At 41.5% G+C, this 22,477-nt stretch overlaps 1 protein-coding gene across 1 annotated transcript; it reads right to left on the bottom strand.

Moving 5' to 3' along the window:
• Nucleotides 1-5,647: 5,647 nt before the first annotated feature.
• mylipa (myosin regulatory light chain interacting protein a) lies at nucleotides 5,648-20,002 on the bottom strand. Its single transcript, XM_030741609.1, has 7 exons — nucleotides 19,791-20,002; nucleotides 18,522-18,712; nucleotides 10,152-10,337; nucleotides 8,768-8,965; nucleotides 8,487-8,651; nucleotides 7,511-7,934; nucleotides 5,648-6,947 (listed from the first exon to the last, which is right to left on the bottom strand). The coding sequence occupies exons 1-7, from the start codon at nucleotides 19,875-19,877 to the stop codon at nucleotides 6,768-6,770; spliced, it is 1,431 nt and encodes a 476-aa protein (XP_030597469.1). The 5' UTR covers nucleotides 19,878-20,002; the 3' UTR covers nucleotides 5,648-6,767.
• Nucleotides 20,003-22,477: the final 2,475 nt, after the last annotated feature.

Genomic DNA, 22,477 nt, shown 5'->3' with positions numbered 1-22,477 from the left:
CACACACACACACACACACACAGTGACTTGCTGATGGTAAGAACTCACATTCATGTTAAAGAATGTGTGACAAATGAAGACTGCTCATTCTTTCCACACCACTTGGGACTCACACAGCAGTCTTATACTGTATTGTTGTTGACGTGCAGTTATACTGAATCACAGACAAGCCTGTGCAGCGCCGCTCATTATGCAGAATGAACCATCCATCAGAATAATAGGTATAATTGGATTATAATTGCTTTTAGTAATGCATTAATAATAAGCATCACTTCATGCTGGAGCTGATAAAGGTGAGGATCATTTAAACAAATGCACAACGTGTGGCCACTCTCTTAGGTACACCTGATCAGCTCCGTGTTAGCACAAATATGTAATCAGCCAATCACATGCCAGTAACTCAGTGCATTTAGGCATGTAAACATGGTCGAAGCGACCTGCTGAAGATCAAACTGAGCATCAGAAAGGGGAATTAAGTGACTCTGAACGTGGCATGGTTGGTGGTGCCAGACGGGCTGGTCTGAATATTTCAGAAACCGCTGATACTGGGATTTTCACACACAAGCATCTCTAGGGTTTACAGAGAGTGGTCCAAAAAAGAGAAAATATCCAGTGAGCGGCAGTTCTCTGGGTGAAAATGCTTTGTTTATGTCAGAGGAGAATGTTCAGACTGCTTTGAGCTGATACGAAGGCAACAGTAACTCAAATAACCACTCATTACAACCAACGTATGCAGAAGGGCATCTCTGAACATACAACAAATCAAACCTTGGTGCAGATGGGCTGCAGCAGCAGAAGGCTGCATGGGTGTCACTCCTGTCAGCTAAGAACAGGAAACTGAGGCTACAATTCACACTGGCTCACCAAAACTGGACAATAGAATAAGATTGGAAATATGTTGCCTGGTTTGATGAGTCTGAATTTCTCTTCTGACATTCATATGGTGGGGTCAGAATTCAGTGTAAACAACATAAAACCGTGGATCCATCCTACCTTGTATCAACAGTTCAGGCTGCTGGTGGTGTAATGGTGTGGAGAATATTTTCTTTGCACACTTTGGGCCCCTTAGTATCTACTGAGAATTGTTAAAAGGCAGCAGCCTACCCGAGTATTGCTGCTAACCATGTCCATCCCTTTATGACCACAGTGTAACCTTCTTCTGATGGCTGCTTCCAGCAGGATAATGTGCCAAGTCACAAAGCTCAGATCATCTCAAACTGGTTTCTTGAACATGACAGTGAGTTCACTGTACTCAAATGACCTCCACAGTCATCAGATCTCAATCCAATAGACCTACCTTTGGTATGTGGTAGAACAGGAGATTCACATCTTGGATGTTCACCCAGCAAATCTGCAGCAACTGTGTGATGCTATCATGTCAAATATGGACCAATATCTCAGAGGAATGTTATCTGAATCTATGAAGAATTAAAGCAGCTCTGAAAAGGGGAAAACTGAAATACCTGAAAACAGGTATATAGTGCAAAAACATTTAAACTACTGAAATAAATGCTTCAGTACCTCAGTGCCTAATTGCTTTACAGCACCAGCAGCCACTGCCTTTACAATAAAGTTCCTTTTTTTGTTTTTGTTTTTACATGAAGCATTTATCCTTAAACGCATGAAAAGGATGAAAATGGATAAAGAAGCTCTCATTTCATGCACAGAAAGCAAGAATTGCTCTGCACACTGATTTGATTAAAGGGATCAAGTGAAGTAAGTTTATTTTGACTTAATTTGTAACAATCGGGACGAACTGAGGCCGGACAAAGAAGTCTTTATTGCTTTATAACTGATAACATCGAGATAATCTACATGAGATAAAGCTACAGAGATTATAAACCCAGTGCTCTTTGACCCCTGGTGCACGTTGCACTGAACTGTACTGATAAACAAACTCAACAGCGCTGGGCCTTTAAAACCTTTCAGGGCAGTAAAAACTGATAAGAAAAGAGCTTTTGCTAACGGTGAGCTTCATGTATACTAGATCAACTCATCACAACTAGAGGTTGTGACCTGTGTTTGTCTGAGCTGTAAGCTTATGTAGGAAGTAGGTGAAAGTGCAACAGATAGCCTGTGGATACCTGTATATCTATTTAAATGCAGGTATTACTGCTTGCACACACTGGATGACTCTCTGTTTTAACTCATATACAGTGCATGTATTGTATAGTACCCTATTACCCTATGACAGCACAACAGGTCAAGTTATCAAAACAGTCTGGTTCTTTATTTTTCTTATCATGTGAAATACATATTTTTAGCCATCCGAGCCTCTTTGGCAGGCAGTGACAACAACGATATTCATTCTTCTCTGATAAAAAAAAAACAAACTCAAAAATGTTATTTGCTCAGCTGCAAACTTGGATATGGAAAATATCCTAAAGGCACGAAGAACAAGTCACCTTTGTGAGGACATTTGCAGTCCATATCAGGACTAGAGTTCATTACAACATTGTGAAGTTGGTCGCAAATGATGAAGTTTAAATTCTCTGCATGGAGAATGTTGGCACAGCTATGGCGTTTGTTCCCATTTACAACTTCTGAGAGAACACGGAGGTATGCACTTACACACACACACACACACACACACACACACACACACACACACACACACACACACACACACACACACACACACACAGACTGGACTCTCTTTCCATGTATTCAGTTACCAGCTGTTGCTTTCATCTAGACATGTCTGCCCCGAGGAATGAGATCTCCAACACATTCAGAGGAACCGCATTTCCCTCAGCAGTGTGTCACTGGGCCAAGCAGATGTGAAGACCACATGGCAGTGGGAAGGCGAAGTCGGAGAGGATCTTTGATGTTCTTCTCCTGGCACAAGTTGAAATGACGAGAATTTAAAGATTCTATTTGTTTTCTATCTCAGCAGCTAAGGTGATGAGGATGAAGGAGATTTTTTTTTTTTTTTTTGGTCCATCGGAGAAGATGCACAGCTTTGTGAGATTTGTCATGAGCTGGAAACAATGTGCTGCATTTCTTCTTTCTCAGCAGGCCCTGATTTTTTTTCCCACATCAACAGAAGTTTAAGAACAACAAGAAGGTGAGAAAGTGTGTCATTCCTCAGAGGCATGGTTTGACACGCTGTGGAGCGCTTGTTTACCTGTGGTGCTTGTTTCCTATATTCCTACAGCCATGGTGTCTCTTAAGTTGAATATCGTATAACCGTTTGACCAAATACTCTGATTAAGTCACTACGATGCAGCCAATACTGACTTTTCATTTGGGCATGTTGAATAAATACTGGCCAAGCAGCCAAATCAGAAACATTGCAGGTGTTTCCTGTGAATCACAAACTGAAACTGTACTTTAGCTTCCAGTCAGTACCTGTCTTCAGTGCTATAGTGTAGGAACGGAAGAAAATGAACTTTTCATGTCAGTAAGTGCACTTACTGTTAGTGAGTTGGAATTCTATAATTTATAATGAACTATTCCCACACTTTGGGCCACAATGAAATCAACTCAGAGGAAACATATATTACTTACTGCAGCACTTCTACGTTGTTTTGTCAGCTTCAGCTTTGTTTCCCCACCTGAAACAACTTCCTGTTTCTGTTCAGTTTATGAATCATATCCATAACCTTAACAATGGTTTTATCTTAGAAATACTGTGGCAGCTCTTCATACTGCAATAACAAAATATAAATGAGCTCACTGTTTAGTATAGTCAGACTTTTAAAAAGAAAAAAAAAATCACTCACATCATATCTTAATGACTTGCTCTTTGGTTCCAACTGTGAGATTTTTTTTTTTTTTTTTGTAAAACAACTTTCATGTTTCAGAACAGTGGAAGTTTTGTAGGCACTCGGCTCAGACGCACATGTGTTTTACTGAGACATGAAAAATGACTAGAACATAAATATGCAGCGGATTAGGCTGCATATGAATAACTAAGACATTTTCTTTTGATTCTTCATATTTTGCAGGAAATTTCTCAACAAGAGATCCATGCACTTGTGTGTGGAATTAGAAACATTCTGGATTGATGTGACAAACGCTTCACCTTGCAACGAGCCAACCAACCCAGCACAAGCAAGGTGTACCTATTAAAGGTGAGTAGTTCTCTTCTTGAAACTGAACTGCTACTTATTAACTGCATATCAGTGGGTCATGGTTAAGCATCACTGCAGGAGATGCTACATAACCAGTTTGGCCCCATTTGTGGCTACATGTGCATGGCTAAGAATGTGTCTCAAGAGAGCACAAGACAAACAAACAAAAAAACGCCCCTATTGATCTCAAGTGTCGCCCTTTACAGAGGTTTTCATTTCAATCTCTTTAAATATTCAAGGCTCACTGAATAGCATGACAGGTGCTCAGAGTGAGACTAAAGGGCTAATTTCTTTTTACTTTTCTTGTGAAAATAATTTGTGAAGAATTTCTATCCAGGAAGTTGAAGGTGCTTTTTGAAGTGGGGGAAAAAAAAATATGACATAAAATAGTGTTGAAAGGAGTGTGGTTTTTCTACACTGTATTTATCCACATCTCTACAGAGGAGCTTTCATTTTTTCTTCGCTCTCAGGTCATATTTCATTTTAGTGGTACCTGTTTTGCTTTTAAACCGGCATTAGGACAAATTCTGTGCGGCTCACTGCGTAGGAATCACAGCGCTCCTTTTCCCAGCTGTCATCATGTCCTTGGAGGTATTTTAATGGCAGTGAAGAAAGGATAGAGAAAGAGAGCAGTGCTTTCATCTAGAAGGTCAGTGAAAGGCAGAGGTGCTAGAGAGGGAAGAGGCAGGTTAATCAATATCTCCTCTACTTAACTCTTCCTTCCAGACTAATCACAGTCCAGGTGACTGTCAATTCTAATCAGTGGAAAGCCTCTTTGTACCACAGGCTGAGCTACATTCAGCTCTCTCCCTCAGTGCTAATGTGGAAAATGAGGGGTTGGTCTTTCCCTGTATAATATACACGGGGTACTAAAGTGAACAAAGTCATAGTAGCGCTTTCACAGTCCTACAGCTTTTCAAACTATCCTTACGACTGATTGGATTTGGCAAATTTGGTTGGATTTAAAGGACATCCGCATGGCTTTATTATGTGAAATATAAGATGCAGTTATCAGAAATTCTACAATGCCTTGTTGCAGTTGTTTTTGTTATGCATGTGGGACCATTTTTGAGGAAGTGCCAGCCTTCAGGTGGGGGAACACCAAGCGTCTTGGTTTCTACAGCTTAGTTCCTCATCCTCAAACAATTGAGCACAGTACAGATTATGCCATATGCACCGTTAGGCTTGTTAGTAACCATGATGTTCCACCAATTTACAGACATTTGCTTTTTTTTTTTAAAAAAAAACAACTTTATTAATACTTTCTGTTAAAGCAGAATACATACAAAAAAAGATTTAATTTTAAGAGTCGTTTTACAGAGCATAGTGGCATTTGCTTCAGAAAACAGAAACAAATCGCTACTTGTACAATGTGAAGAAAAGTCCTTCCCCTGCAGTGACTGAGCTAAGCTGTGTCAGCATTAACAAAAGAGTTATTTTCCTACCAGAAAACAAAGTCTGTGGAAAGCTGGTAATAATAAGCATGTTGCTGCTACATTTAGGGCAAAGCCCAGGCATACTTGAGGAAAACTTCCTTGGTAAAGTGACAATCTTGTGGTTTTTTTTTTTTGTTTTTTTTTTAAATATATTCTTTGAAATTAAATAAATCTGAAAATGAAAAGCTTGGCAAGCAAGTATTGCACATACAGATGCCCTAGTACCCTAAAATATCAAAACTCACTAGCACATCTGAGAGAGGAAGTTTACAGGTGAGGTTTTCAGAGGAAGCAGCTGCTGCTCAACAAATTCTTTTGGAGATAACTGTTGGTCTGCGTCTGCCAAGAGCCTCTTTAGTGTTCTTAACTTCTACCTCTGTTGAGATAGAAATAAACCTGGAAAGATGGAGCAGTCAATGAAAGAAGCTGAGTGGAGTGTCTGCAAGATTCAGTTCTGTTGGGCTAGACTTACAGCATTTTGTGCGAGGCATGCAGTGCTATATTCATGAGCAATATGCCGTGGAACCTCTAAATACCTCCTCATTGGCATAGAAAAAAAAAATGACAAAATATATTTAAAAAAAAAAAAAAACAAAACAAAAAAACACTGCATTTCCAGCCATTACATAAAAATTAAATTCTCAAATCAAAAGAACAAAGTTTTAAAAATGTCAGAAAGCTTCAAAATAATAATTATTAAAAAAAAAAAAAAAAAAAACCTCAGTTAAATACATTTAAGCCATTCTAAAAATGCAGTTTCTTGGGCTAGGAGCCTGATGTGGAGCAACTCATGAAGCGTACAACCAAAATACAAATTCAAAAGAATAATAATTATGTATCAGGTCAACTGATGCAATAATTTAATTCACAATAAAAGCCTAATCTAAAAATTATACTCTGGCAGCACATAATGATATCTGAAAGACAAGATATATATATAAAAAAAAAAAAATTAAAAAAAGAGACAAGATTCGGACAGAATGACACAAAGAGCAAAAGGGGAAAAAAACAAATACTGAAGAACCAGTCTGACAAACTGAACAGAAAAACACAAAGAATCCGAGTGTGTAGATTGAGTGTGTTGATCTTTAAATATGCTCAGGAGTTTCTATTTTTGGTCATTTTTGAAGTCCAGGCAGGGGGAGAAAAAAAAAAAAAAAAAAAAAAAAAAGTTGGATAAGGAAATGCTCCTTTTATTAAATCTGTCTGGTATAACTTCAAAGTATTCACAGTGGAGTTCTTGGTGGTGTTGTCCTTATGTGTGGTAGAGCTTGTGTTCATACTCTGTGGTGGAGCATGTGTCTCTGTGGATGGGCGCGGGAATGTTACTGCGGTGCTGGTGATTGTCGGTCAGCGTCAGGTTTAGGAGGCTTGTGCAAGTGGGCAGGTAGACGCGCTGCACGTGTTCCACCTCCGACCGACACACGGGACACAACTGAGGAGGAAAGAAAGAAAAGCATTTTAAATAATCTGCTAAAAGAGGCAACACAAGCTTAACCAGAGAACAAAAAAATAGTGAAAACTGTCCATATTCTTTCCAAAGAAGTGAGCTTTTCCTTCCTCTCTTGTCTAAGTTTCTGAGTCATTCACACATCTATTAGCTGGGTCACGTTTCCTGTTTGAGTTAATGGAAGGGAGATTTGCCTGACTGAAATAATCCCTTCATAAGACACACATACACACCATCTGCTTCCACATGATGGGCAACATTTAGCTGATTAAGTGTGGGGGACAATCGGGTCAGCAGAGTGTAAGCAGGGCTTTGGATGTTTTTTTAAAGGACCATAAAAAAGGATAAGAAGCTGGAACTAAAGTATAATTAAAACAGCTTTTGGTAAAACTAAAAACTCAAAAAGGTAGGAAGGGGAACAAAGAAGTTTGATTTTCAAGCTCTTTGTCAAAAGGCACTTTTAGAAGCCGTTTCTCAGCATGTGTGACTTTAGAAAATGCCAGCCACAATGAAGAAGCTGCCCGTCCATGTGTGGAGAAAAGCCTCACCTGAAGCTGATTCGCGCAGGTCTGGCAGCACACCATATGGCCGCAGGGGCAGAATGCAGCATCTATCTCCTCCTCGCAGCAGAGCATGCACAGCAGAGCCTCTCTGAGCTTCTGCAGACGCTCCTGCAGGGCTCGGCTTTGCTGGCAGCTGCCACAGTCCAGCCCCTTGTCCTGCTGGCTGTCCCTGCTTGGGGAGCGTGAAGGAGAGTAGCGATCTCTGCTTTCAGAGCGGGACATCAGGTCCACCACGCCAGAGTTATAGAGGGCTCGACGAGCATGGTCGTACACTTCCTTGGCGGTACGTCGGATGTCAAACACGTACTTTTTGCCCAGGTTAATGTTTTCATTGAGGAAGAGTGAAGCTAGGTGGCCCTTGAAGTCTCTGCTGTACTGCATCATCACTGCATTGGTAACGGTGTCACACCTGAAAAATGAAAGAAATAAAAGACATTACTACTACGAGTTTTGGGCGTGCGTGTGCACACACATATTTTCAACCCTTTAAAAAGACTGTCACCTTCGCCTTTCATTTAATCATTTATTTAATCAGGTTTACGGAAGTAGATGTTTTGCTCTAAGACAACAAAATAATATTTTACAGAACACATTTTAGATGTTTTACTGCACCTCTCTAATAATTCACTGGTGTTAAGTGAAGGATAGTGAATAATAAACAGCGGATTGGTGAATGACTAACACATAGCCAGCACTGCTGACAGACATCCAGACAGACAGAACTCAGCTGTGCAGCAATGCTTAAGATTTATTTCAACATTTAAACTGATCTTGGCTCACCACATGAGGGGAGCTGCAATCTTTAGTCCTGCGATTTCCTCGAACATCTGTACAATTTTAGTTATCAGAGAGCTATCAAACCACTTATTAAAATGCAGTGGCATAGCTGCAGTATATAGGCTGGAAGTGTACTATATATATGAGCCACTGATCTGGGATTAAATATGGCTTTAGCTCTCACCTGTAGAAAGCATGGGTCTCCGTGATGGCCCGGTACAGACCACTGGCTGCCCGGTTACTGATCAGCTTAAACAAAAGCACCACGCTGTCATTTGTGTCCTTGGTAACTGTCAGGTAGACACTTTTCCCCGACTGGGTGGCGATCTGGATGATCGGATAACTTATCCTAAAATAAGTTAGCAGGAAATTGTTAGATAACGACACCAAAAGCCATCCTGTATTATCAAACATGCCATTATGTTATACACAAGGTTTTTTAACTCTAGATCTAGGTTGTCGTACCTGTTGACCAAGCTGAAATCCTCCTTGCAAACAGCGATACCTTCAGGACCGACTCCTATTGCCATCCTCTGACCATCTGCGTCACGAGCCCAGTGCCACTCCACGCCGTAATGCTCCAGAGAGGAGACCAGCTGCAGGGCCTGATACTCCACTGAGCCCTGGCTCATACCTTCTAGAGCTTTGTGTCTGGAAATTATACTACAAAAAATAAAAAAAGGGGGGGGGTTGAATAAAAACAAAAATTAGGGTGTGGGAAAAGGAAAAAAATAGATATTCTGGCACCATGGAAGCGTGCTTCTTTTAGTGAGTGGACCTGATTAAATCTACAGACTGGTAGGAAATGCACAGGAGCACACATACACAATACTGATCCATAAAATATAGAAAAAAAATATATAAAATGCATGCGCCTGCAATAAATAACAGGCTGGGGCTGAGTGAAGGTGTAGTTATGAATCCTGCTGCCTCAATATAACACATGGAGAGTTCAATGTAGCAGAACTGGCAGATGGAGCTTGATAAGTAAACAGTTTTTGAACATGCAAGGAACACGGCCATGTGCACAAAATGAGGGAGTTATCGTGACTGAAGAGAAGGCGAGCTGTATTTACACTCGTCTGCCAGCGTGTCGCATTTCATGAATGGAATGGGATCCACGTTCTCAGGCTTTAAAAACGCAGTAAAACCATCACTCTTGGGTTTGTTTGGCGAAAAAAAAAATGTTAAGCATGTACAGTGGGAGGCTCTGTTACTGAAACTCTGCAAGCACATGCTATCTGATCTCCTGTCAGCTTCTGTTTGCTGATCGGTGTGTGTATTAGCTCTCACACAGAATGCACCAACCATGTGGTTGTGCGTGACGTGCTCTTATCTAAATCTTGAAGTCTTTCACTTGAAATTAAAAAAAAAAAAAAAAAACTGCTGCAATAGAGAAAAAAGTGCAGTCAAGTTTAAGAGACAGTCCTATCAGTTCAACTCTGTCCACTTTTTTTTGCTGAAGACAGCATTTTAAATTTCTTAAATTAATTTAATATTGATGACCATTAGCTGCTATGTTATGCCATCCTTGGCTCATTGCCATGATCCATTATTTACATTTCATCATGTCTCCTTGGCTGGACTGTTGCCTGCCTCAGTAACAGTGCGGGGACAGAGCTTCAGTGGACTTTCTGATGATACAGAGCGTCTTAACGAGCATATTTGGGGGCTAGTAAAATTCCAGTTGTCTCAAGCCAACTAACCCAAATTCATTAGAGGTAATTTCAAGCTAGAGTACTGTTTTTAACTTAACACATCTTTCATGTGCAAATATCATGCAGTAGCAATTAAAACATTTCTTAGTAGACAATGGAAGATATTTTATCATGTTTACTGAGTGTTTTACCTGTCAATGGTGGCAGGGCTGGGCTCTTCTCCACACAGCTCTGAATACCAGTACTGGGCTGTATTTTGGTTGTAGTCGCCAAACTCGGCCTGTGCCAGGAGTGCGCTTAGCTCCTCTGCCTGTTCCGAGGCCATACGCAGGTGACCGTTATGGAGGTCCTCCTTCACGTGCGTAAAGAAGATGTGTCTAGAGGGCAGAAAACGAAGTGAAATAAAATCTTTTACATTAAATTCTGCTTGTGTCAAGTTTTTTTTTTTTAAACAATATATTTCAGTTCAGGAGTTGAAGTATCTTAGGTTCTATTTGCTTTATTTTATTTATTTTTGCAGACAGGGCCAATTTGTTACCTTTAACACAGTCATGTGGAACCAACTTCCATGTGTGATATTTGAATCACCCAGACATATGTCGGAGCAGGTGGCCATAGCCAGGCTTAAATCCCATCACAGACCGCAACTGTTTGCGTGTGCAGCAGAAGGAAAAGCAACTGGCTTGTATTCAGCAGTTACAATCACTCTCTCCATTTCTACCACTTCCTCAAAAAACCCCAAAACAAAAACACAAATTAACTTCCTTTACGTTGAATTTCACTGGAAGTTCTAGAAGTGGAAGTTGTGAAAGAGAAAGTTAAAGAACTGAATAGCAGTGTGCATTTGGGCTGGGTAACTCTGTAGGAAACTGAATATACACTGCTTGGGCCTAGATTACGTGACTACTGGCCAGGCTGTGTGTGTAATCCACGTCCATCTCTTGGGCTCATTGCCAAGAATGAGACAACCACTTAAAGACCAATTATGTCGCTGCTCGTGCTTGTGCCTGAAACAAACAACTCCTGCTCCAAATGTGGAAGTTTAACAGTAGTCAAACAATAATTGTTTTTGTTTTGACTGAATAATTAAAATGAGAACACCACGTTTTGGTGTGGTCAAAGAAAACAGCTCAACACTCCAAAAAACAGTCTTGTCAGGTTTTGCCATTGTTTTGACTAAAAGATGTGAGGAGCTTTCTTCCTTCTAGCAGCAGGAAACAATACATCAATAGGAGGAACACCCTAACTGACTCAATTCTTACATCATCAAAAAACACTGAACGCAAGTAACCTAAATGGATCCTTCCCTGATTTGAACTATGGCACAGCAACATAAGAAGATTGTACACCAGCCAAATCACCTGGTTCTCTAAACCAGCTGGGCAGCTTCCTCTGGGCAAACATCCTGATTGTCATTTTATTCTCTGCAATACTCAAAACAAACAAACTCCAAATTCCATTCCCTCTCCTCTCAAATATCTTTGGCCTAAATATTCCTGATGTAGACTTAAAGCACACTGTGCCTGAAACTGCTTGCCATTTCCACTAAAGGAAATCTCCCTTGGGCCACAGTTCCTTTTGAAGCATGATGCTAAGAGAGACATTTCCATTTTTGCAAATCAGGTCATACCATGACTTTGGGATATTTGAGAAGGTTTACAGGGACATTTAGAGCGGAATGGTTAAGTTGTACCCCCCCTCCCCACCTCATTCATTATGTTTATAGAAAGCCACTGTTTTGATTACGTGGAAAATGCATCTTCTTGAGATGTGCTGTGGGAACTACAGAACACATGGAGGTGGCGTTTCCTCTGTCATCTCAGGGGAGCAGGAGCAGCCCACACAGAATATGCACACACACACACTGCATCTACTTCAGAATGCAAAAAACAGTCACACCTCCTCCAACACACTCTCAGTGCTTCCAGCAGCAAAAGCAGCTGTGAGGCACACAGTCTACACCATCCCTGATAAAGCCAGACTGCAACAACGAACCCCCACAGCTGACTAGCCTGAGGCATAACAAACACTGCTTTGATATGGTGTTAAACATCCCATTCCCTCCAGCACGCACACACACACCAACACTGCAATCTATTGTGTCAAGCCCAGCAGGCATCATGTGATGGCGCGCTGCTCGTTAGCTACCTGCCTGATGCAAACAATAGGGCTGACTTGGCTGAGAGGTTACTGCAGGTTGCCGAAAAGGGTTACTATAGGGCGAGCCGCAAAGGTTACTCTAGTTCAAGCGGGGATTGACAAAATGTACATTAGCGCCAAGAATGGCATTTAAGATCTTTAAAGTGCTCCTCGGCACAAGTCCCGACCTGTTGCGAGTTGGTTATCATAGCACAGACACATGCAAAACTTTTATCTTTGATTTAGTCTGACTTATGTCAGTGTGCCGGGCCCATCAGGCTGCAGGGCAAGATACCAAACTTATGATATTGTTGTGGGCAGCCAGCTATGTGTAAACAGGTGTGCGTGTTTTGCTGAGCTCAGGTTAAAATAATTATCTGGAAGAAAAATCTCTAAGAGGTAACTAGAGATCACCGGTAGCTTTTCCTGTCCGACGGGCCTGAGGCAGAGGTGTCAAATTTGCACTCAGCTGAACACAGCAAAAACATAACTCAGCACATAGCTGCTTCATACACACACACACACACACACACACACACACACACACACACACACACACACACAAGGCAATACGTTTCCCCCAAAGAGGTCCTCGTGAAGCGATACTGCTTTCAAACACTAGATTTTCAACAGCAGCTACATACCACCACAAATATAACCTGGTTAATTTATCAAATTTCATCAAATTATTTCCAGTTAAGTACAAGACACAAAGACTTCTCGACCTCCATGTTGAACAGACAGCTTTTCAGACAGCTGTGCTAGGATCAGGCTGCATCAGCACCTGTCAAGGTCCTTCCTATTAGAGAATAAAGAGTCCATAAATTGACAATGCATCCCAACATGGACTCAGAATGTCTGGAAGCATTTATTTAAAAAAAAAAATATATATATATATCATTCAGGGTTAAACACACTATAGAAACGCAAGAAGATTTGGACAAATAAAACCCCTCAAGCAAATGGGTTTTCAAGCAGATGATAAAGAATCTAATCACTGTGACCCCCTTTTGAGTGAATGGAGAACCATTCATCAGCAGCGAGACGGCTGAGTCACAGTGTCAAGGAGCAATGCGTGATACTATCCAGATGCATTTACGCATGCGCCGTTACTGAAAGAAGTGCTTCTAAAGCTGCAGCCATCATCACAACATTTGCTTTGTTCCCTAGGCTGACTCTCCCTAACACACACACACACACACACACACACACACACACACACACAGAGAATGCCAGGAAATGTGCAAGAGACCAAAGTCTCGTGGCCTACTTTTACTGTATTACTTTGTAAACACTTCATGGCTTTGTCTTTCACGGAAAAAAACCCCATAACAAAGTCTTAAAAGGATTACTCATTTACCGTCATAACACTTGTGAATGCCAACAGAGCACAGGTGAAATGAATGCTACTTAAAACAGTGCTTGTGGATGTTGGAGCAGGGAGGTTGTGTGGGGAGCAGTACAAGTGTCTGAATACTTGATTGCCAAGCTGGAATAATTCAATTAAAGCAGGCCTGGGCCCTGAGAAAGAACATTTCAAAATAGATCACTGGCCAAAGAGCTGAGCTAAGAGGGATGAAGATAAATTTTTCAGCTGATTTATTCTGCCCCGTCTCTGAACCATTCAAAAACGCTGGAATATCCCAAAGGACACTGTGCTCTGGAGCACAGAAAAGAAAACAGGACTTTTCCAAGTCAACTAAGCTCTTTCCAGTCTGTTCCACCCATCTATAAAAACTGTCATTTTTTTTTGTGTGTTTTCTGTCCCAACCAACAAGCTGAATGTCAGCCGGTTCACTTCACAGAAGAACAAAACGTCTCCGCAAACTGAAACCTAACACCTCCGCCTGCACTTCTTTCAGCCAATCACTAGCAGAGTTTCCAACCTCATCGGTTGGACTCTCAACAATGCGGTTTGTAAGCTAGTCAAATAACGCCCTGCCAGAAGCAATGTGTTGTGAGGTTACTAGCAGTCAGTGAACTATAGTTACCTCTGCTCAACATCCTCTCTGAAGTTGTGGGCGGTTTGATCGTATAGTTTGATACAAAGTTGCACAGCATTAATGCCAAGCACCAAATAAAACATGCGCTTGTGAACTGACAAGTTGGACTGAAATCTAAAACGGCATTAAAACAAATCCACTGTTTGTGTGCACGTCTTAGGTTACAAGCTCTGAACTGGCTGGCAAAACATTGCGATTGCTGCCCAGCATCAAGTTCAGGTGGCATAAAAACACTGACTGCAATCCAGAGAACCACAGCAAGGTTACTCAAGTGCAAAACAAATAGAGAGGGTAAAAAAATTATGGAAGCTAGAAGAGAATAATTACTGATTGTGGAGCTTGCAGATAAAAACTTGTTTGCGTTTTCACAAACACTTGAAGACCCACAGGCATCTTTGTGTGATCCTTGGCTTAATCATCTGCCACGGTGACCTAAAAACGATTACTGTGTGAGCTGAATAAACTGATTCTGCAGAACATTCAGTCAAAGAAGCTGTGCATGAACTTTTCACTCTCTTCTTCTCATCTGCAATTGTTTGTAAAACCAAAACTGAAATGCTCAGAATGCAAAAATTCCATTAAGTTAAGCCTTTTCGTCATGCACCGCCAAGGCGTGACTCAGGCTATACATGACCTGCAGGGCTGCAGCAGGTTAAAAATACTTAAAAGTAAAATCTGTGGGTATGTTCACACCAAGGCAGGTAATCGCATATGCTTGGAACCTACCCCACCATGCACATGAGCACGAAAAGGATCAGTGACCTGTCACAAAACCTCAGTTTTTGTCTCCAGCCGCCATGGGTAGCAAGTTTTCAGTTGTGTCGAGGATTAATTAAGATAGAGTACTGTGAGAGAAATGACAACCAATGGAGTCTTTAAAGTTAGAGCTAAATGTTTTTAGCAATTTTTTCCAGTCCTGTGGTTTTAATCACAGAACAGACTGTTTAGCAAAACATCTGATGTGTTTGTCCTTGTACACGATTTGTCTTTTTTTTTTTACTTTCGTCTACATCTCCTACCATTAGCTGGGAGACCCTGACAAAAACCTTCTTTAATCACAGTAGCCCTATGAAAACATGCTTAATTCAAAAGGTGTAGCGATTAAAATAAACCTACTTTAAATAAATCTCACTTGGAGTTTGGTTTGGATTTAGGTTAAACAAAGGCTTAACCCAGAGGAGGGACGTGGGTTAACAGTCAGGACCTCTGATACAGCCTGTGCTAATAGCTGCGCCTTCTGGGGCCATCCAGGTTTTGCCTGACCAGAATGCTAAACAGGAGTGCTAATGAAGGGGAAACATTCACATATTTAAACTATAAACACCCTTTAGCAAGTAGGGTTTAATGATGCACATAATAGAGGCTGCTGGTTTAGGCCCCTCTGCCCACATCCCTTAACCAATAAAAGCAGCATTATTCCAGTAACAATAGGTCGATGGTGTCAGATGTTTTACATAATTCAAACAACTAAGAACTTTTACAAACAGAACGACCAGACAAAGAAAATTACAGGAGTACTTCAAAATAGTGTGGAACAGGAAAAAAAAAAAAAAGTCAGTTTTATGCCGTAGCAAAAAAAAAGTGTCCTAAGAAAGTTGGGAAAAAACAGATCTATTAAGCAAGTCTGCAAAAGAAAAGCAATCTAGAGTGTGAGATTAGAAAAAACAAAATAGGGTTTTAGAAGCACGGTCAGGAACCCCGTTGCCACAGATTCAAGCTAAACTTAAGTCTTGCAATGCAGCCACAACACACTCTTAGTTTAAAATACTCTGAATTCTGAATGTCACATTACGCAGCAAAGGAGGACCCTATCACAGATTAAAATTAATTGGCAGAATGTGCCCAAATAGTCGGCTGCATTTGAGCATTAAGGCTTCTGTTAATGCTCACATGCAGGGTTAACACTTGCGACCTACCAGGCTTAAAGCAGCAGCAGCAGCAGAGTGCACAGCAGCTTATATAAGCAGGGCTGTGCAGGTTCATCAGGTTATGTAAGGGCTATAAAGGCCCATAAGGGGACAGTGACAGTAGCCAACCCCTCAGCTCATCTCAAAAGGATCACACGGGCCTTTGTTTTTCATCTATGCTCTGCATGGAATATTTACTGAAGCTCACAGACACTTGCTACTTATTGCTCAACTGAACATAAGAGGAAAAAGAGGCAGAAGATGCACTCACTTGGGTACACATATTCCCCAAAATGGCTATAAAATGATCTGCTGCACTGGAAATGGCCTGTAGGTATGTGACTAACAAAAATGTGCTCTAGAAGATGGTTTTGTGTCATGAGGCGTGTCTGGTTGCTGGCATGGGAACACGTCTGCAGTCAGAACAACTCGTAGGAGGCTGTGTAGCTTAACTAGGTCAAAGGTGACAGAACAAGAAATGGGAAGTTAGTCAGTCAGAGTGACATTTGCTCTAATTATGCATTTAATATTGTACAAATTGAGGTAAAAAGTGTTAAATGCAATTTAAAAAATAAACAACTATCTTTTATCATGAAAACAACACATGGCATTACCCATCCATGCATTGCAGCTACGTAATCAGCTAAAACAGGTCAGTTTGCTTTTCATTACAAGTAAAAAATCAAGTTGTGTAGAAGGTCCATGTATGACACGCCAACTCATGTAGACTTCACAAAAACAGATGGCACTAAATGCAGCTAAACAGAAAAGATAAAATCTGCTATCAAAAAAAAAAAAAACAGTCTTTCAACAGAAATGCCATGACTCTAAATGCACTAAAGCATTTTCCCCGAGCCATGTATGATTGTCCTCAAAATGCTGCTGCTGTGCCCTCAACATTTTGCCTTTATCTCTAAAAACTGATGTCAGTGTCTGCATGCTCACCCCTCAAATGATATCACGTCTGAGCAGATGGACGGCACGAAGGCTGCGCCAAAATTAAACACCTAACTTGACGGCATGTTGGCGTGTGCCATCTGCAAGTATTTATTAGCTGCGACCCAAATGCCCTTACCTGCAATTTCACATCTTTATCTCACTTCTTTCCATGACTCTGACCCCCCCCCCCCCCCCCCCCCCCCCCCTAACCAAACAGCAGCCATCTGCTGATAACTCCTGCTAATCTATTGGAGGTCAGAGCTCAGGCAGCCAAGTGTCCTCTGTGCCCTTACCCCTGACTGTCCTTTCACTTTCCTCTTCAAAGGTTGCCAAATATGTGCCAGAATGGGGTGAAATGGGGAGGTGGAGAGGAAGAGCCAGACAGAGAGGAAATGTGAGGGGGCACAGTTTATGATCCAATGAAGACAAATTAGAACTGCTTTCTTTATATTTGAGAGAGCAGGGTGAACGGGGGAGGGAGAGGGAGAGCTAAAAAGTTGGAGCAGTGCGTGAGCCGGGGAGCAAAAGAGACAGTTCAGCTTACTGAACAGTGATACTGGAATGCTGCAGTTCAAGTGTTTCCTTCATCTACATCCATAGTTGCAGTCCTGCAGTATCAAACACTCATCACATCGCCTAGGGTGAACATAACATCCACGGTGTCACACTAATGGGTAGAACAAGTTTTTGGGACTGGTTTCAAGAGCTGAAAAGGCACTTTCTATTTATAACGTCAGAGTTAATGGCAGGGAAATACTGAGTAAGACATGCCAAGGCTTGTTACTTGTTTTGTTTAAACTTATCTGGCAGAGGGGGAACATGTTAAAACAATAATTGAATTTACTGTAGTAGATTTTGTGCTTGCTACTGTCTAATGGCAAATAAAACAACTGCAGAAAGTGCATAATAAATTATTTTCAGAGACCTAACAGCTATCCAAACTTCAGCTGTAACACTGTTTCTAACTGATGACATATTTCTGTGAGGGAAAACATCCCTTCATGGGCCTTTTTCCAAAACCACATATGCCCAAATTAAAAAAAAAAAAAAAAAAAAAAAAAAAAGCAAACGGAGGGCTTTTGTGCAAATGAAAAACAGCCCCAAACAATCGAAACAAAAAGATATTTCAAGTTGAATGGGAGCAGTGACGAGAGGTCCTGGCTGTCACACAGAGGGTCCCTGGGGGTAGGCTGAGAGCAGCACACAGCACCAGAGCTGCCGGATCATATTTCCTGCCTTGTGCTCTACCAAAAATGACCTATAGTAACCCCGGAAGGGCTCGAGGAAGAGGTTACTATAGGGTATTTTTGCTTTGTTGGAAACAGTGATGAGATTATTCTCTGGGAACTCACCAATGGTGGCTTTGCACATGCTCCTCATTACAAGTTACTTAAAAGGAAAAAAAAAAAAAAGACACGATCTTATTTCCCTGAACCCTTTTAGAGGAGGTGATAAGCCTATTTACAGGTTCGAAACAATAAAAGGAAGTAGTTCAACACAGTCACTGCTGTTCAGACACCTACAAGCGTCCTCGCGCACAATGTCTGTGCAGCGTGTGAGCTGGCAAACGTACCGCGTCTGCTCCTGCAGAATCAGATGGGGCTCCACAAAGAACTTGACCCGCAGCCTCAGCCGACAGGGCGTCAAATTATCCATCTGCTGGCTGATGCGGTTCCTCAGATTCAGCCACAGGTTTTCTCCTTTGCTGCCTGTGAACTGCAGCCCAAAGTAGTCCACTTCGATTATACCCAACTTTCTGCAAACCTGAAAAGAGACGACACAAGTGAGTCACAAAAGTGAGACAGGAGGCTTTTGCCTGCAAAAAGCAACTTTTCACCACAGGACAGTGACAGCTGGTGAAGAGGTCCTTTAAAGGGGGGCAATCAATAACGACTTTTCCCCTCCAGTGGAATGTGACAAGAAGCAACTGAATAAAGTCCCACAGGACTTTTTTGCAAGGAAATGTGCCATTATCACATTGTTCATTTGGACTACTGCTATTCCTGCGGATCCTCCGACACATAAACCCCATCAATATTCTGAAGCTCACGTAGCGAACTTGGAGCCTCTCCCGGGCTACAAGGGGGCTCATCAAACCCGCAATCCCACGCTCCTTCCGCGGCTGCAGCCATGGGTTTATTACATAACTGCTGGGGAAAGTCTGTATAGGGAGCCAGGAGGCTGAGATAAAAACTCATTCTATGCATATTAAATAGATTAACATTCTAATAAGGAGGAAATTGGCTATTAAAAGAAATAAAAGTCACTACTGCGTCCACTTCCAGTTGACGGGGGAGGGTGATGAGAAAAGTTTCATCTTGAGAAGCAGCAGAATGACCTGAAGTAACCTGGACAAAGCCATCTGCCTCTGGGTAAGAGAAGCAGCGAGAAGTGGCCTTCCCAACAATGTAATAAAACTTTCTACGTGCATCAACTCGTCTTTATGACTTAAGTGACAATTTTAAAGATTTAAATATTATAAAGTTGCCCTTTTTTCTACACATCGCGCTCGAAACTTTGTTTCCTCTGTCCTTGTGTACAGCATTGAACAAAGCTGTTGATAGTTTTGTTGTGGCTGCTTGAAACTCACGCTCAGCTGTGGCGAGTTTTAAAATTTCTTTTAAATCTACTAATCGTGCAGAAACTGGATTCCACAGTCTTAGTTATCCCAATATTAGAGTCATAAATAAGCGCGGCACGACCAAGGTGATGTTAAATTAAAAAAGGGAAAATACTTCTCAAGACAACCCGAGCCATGCTGCCTCGCTTGACAGTCACACTGATACAATAAGATTTTTTTTTTTTTAAGAAGAAATAAATAAGAATAAAACGCGCTCTTTACCTTGTTGAGACAGTCTTCACCGTTCGCCTTCGCATCAACTTCCACTTCCATCACCACCGAATCCGGACGAGTAACGTGGCAGAGCATTTTGTCTGCTTGTTTGCGTAAATCTTTGGTGTGCCACTCTTTAAAACAATCAACCAACTCTCGAGCCTTCTTTTTTAAAAAACCCTCTACACCAAGCCTTCATCACTTTCTTAGCCCTTTCACTCCGTTTGGCGAACGCAGCCACCAGCTGTAGGGTATATCAATGAAACGCCGCGCACAGCACCGCCTATTTAGGATCGTCCAATGACAAAGGCTTTAACGTATTCGCTGCAAAATTAAGAACCAATAAGAAGTCGGGTATCATCCGCACACCGCTCCGGCTCGACCTCGCCTCCCGTGCCTTGAAGTGTGAGGAGTCCACTGCGCCCTCACCTGGCTCTCCTGTTGCGCGCGCCTAACTTTGGTGTTCAAACTCACCTTGTCCTCCTGGCTGTGATGTTTCAGCGAGCTGCAGCGGATCTCCGGGTGAGTATAGTGGCGTGTATGCTCTCTCCCCTTCGGTTTGTGTGAATAATGTATGGGGAAACAGTCCAAAAATAACTAACACGACTGGAGTACATTCCGCTTCGCTATCTTCCTGTTGTCTTCCAAAGCTTTTATGAATTTTTTATATATTAGCAACTTCCACTTTTCCCATAACATTGCTGTGTGTTTAACTCTGGAAGTTTTGCTTCATGAACCGCTCTGTCAAGATGACGTAACACAGTTTGGTTATAGCTTATCAAGGTGCGGGGAGATTTAGCCTATTCTACCTCATCATTTCTACACAACCTGCTTTTTTTTATGATATAAGTGCAGTGGTTTGTGCAATAGACAGCCTAGGCCGGATAAGACAGAGCAGAAAACTGCAGCCACACTAAGACAAGTAAGGCATGGTATTCAGCCAAGCTCTGTGTTTGTCTGCCAGGGGACATTTTACAGTAGATGCAGTGTCCTTCTCCATATTATTCTACTCTGCATTACTGCCTCACTGACTGCTGAACACTATCACTTCATCATTAAGTTATTGTATTAAAGCACTTACCGGGAAGAGATATAAGAATAAGATTTGGTTTTACATACTGCACATTTAAAGATGTATGATGTGTGCATCTGTTCTGTGGCCCATTCTCTGGGTCTCTCTTTTTTTATGCCAAAAAACACATTTTGATTTAAAAATGAAGCTGTTTCTGGGCAGCTATGCTTTTGTCTGTACTGGATTATAACATTTCTTACCCGAGGACCCAGCTTTCAGTCATTTATGCCATCAAAATCTTTGACATGGCTGAAACAGTTTTGCCAAATGACAAATCTTGCCAATCCAGAGAGCACTAAAAACTTTAATATTAACACAGAGTAAGCAGGCATGTTTATCTCTTTACAGGTGGCTACACACTAATTGGTTACACCATGTTTACCTTGAACAATGGAAGGAATTGTTTCCTTCAAAAATGAAGAGCACGGAGTCTATATCTTTAAATGTGGTGTGTAAACATGGTGTGTGCGTCATCCATCCAGCCTCATATTCAGTTAAATTCAATTCAGTTTCATTTTAACAGTCAGCTCAACGCAGCTTATATTGAAGGGAAAGACCCTACAACATTAAAAAGAAAACCCCAACAATTGGCGGACACCCTGTGAGCAAGCACTTGGTGACGTGGGAAGGAAAAGCTCTCTTTTAACAGGAAGAAACCTCCAGCAGAACCAGAGAAGGGCAGCCATCCGCCATGACCTGTTGGGAGTGAGACAGGAGAAAAGGCACATTATGGGAGAAAGAGCCAGAGTTTATTAATTACTGACCATTAAATGCAGTAAACACACAGAGTGAAAAAAGGTGAATGAAGAAGAAACACTCAGTGCATCATGGGAAACCCTCTGGCTGCCTAAGCTTATTGTAGCATAACCAAGGGAGGGTTCAGTGTCACCAGATCCAGCCCTAAGTATAAGATTTATCAAAAAGGAAAGTTTTAAGCGTAATCTTAAAAGTAGAGAGTGTCTGGCTGGCCTGACTATTCAAGATTTTGTATGTAAGAAGAAGGATTTTAAATTCAATTCTGGATTTAACAGTGAGCTAATGAAGAGACGCCAATATGGGAGAAATATGCTCTCTTTCTAGTCCCTGTCAGTATTCTCGCTACAGCATTTTGGATCAACTGAAGACTTTTCAGGGATCTTTTAGAATGACCTGATAATAATGAATTACAGTAGCCCAGTTTAGAGTTAATAAATGCATGAAGTAGCTTTTAATGTTGATCACAACTAATATCAGTATGAGAAATGTTATCATTCCACGCATTATCAGTTTCTCTCCCCTTCAAAGACACATCGTTGCTGATGTTCAAAAGCTAACTCAACAGATTTTATCTGATGTAACATGTATGTGTGTCTGTCTGTGTGTGATAATGTTAAGCCAGCTTGGAGTCGGCACTGTCCTTTTGCCCTGAGGTGATGTAAGAAAGTATGCAGTGAATGAGCAGAGAGACGTGACAAGTGAGCAGCTACGAGAACCATAAATGGAAAGGCAGGCATATAGCCAGTGACCTACCATCCACTGTTAGCCTGAGACTCACTGAGCAGACAGTCCTCGTAAGACCGCAGACACACATAGACACTCGTGTACGCTACTACTACTACACACAGAGCTCCAGCAGGAACACAGC

This window comes from Archocentrus centrarchus, chromosome 11, assembly GCF_007364275.1.
Source record: "Archocentrus centrarchus isolate MPI-CPG fArcCen1 chromosome 11, fArcCen1, whole genome shotgun sequence".
NCBI lineage: Eukaryota > Metazoa > Chordata > Actinopteri > Cichliformes > Cichlidae > Archocentrus > Archocentrus centrarchus.
The sequence above is the reverse complement of the archived record's forward strand: the minus strand, read 5'-3'. Positions and strand labels throughout refer to the sequence as shown.

Excerpts from the sequence above, each read along its gene's own strand:
- mylipa (XM_030741609.1), bottom strand. The coding sequence starts at position 19,877 with ATGCTCTGCCACGTTACTCGTCCGGATTCGGTGGTGATGGAAGTGGAA. Across the intron at positions 8,652-8,767 it reads GATTTCAGCTTGGTCAACAG|GATAAGTTATCCGATCATCC; the intron begins GTACGACAACCT and ends AACTTATTTTAG. Across the intron at positions 6,948-7,510 it reads CCTGCGCGAATCAGCTTCAG|TTGTGTCCCGTGTGTCGGTC; the intron begins GTGAGGCTTTTC and ends TTTCCTCCTCAG.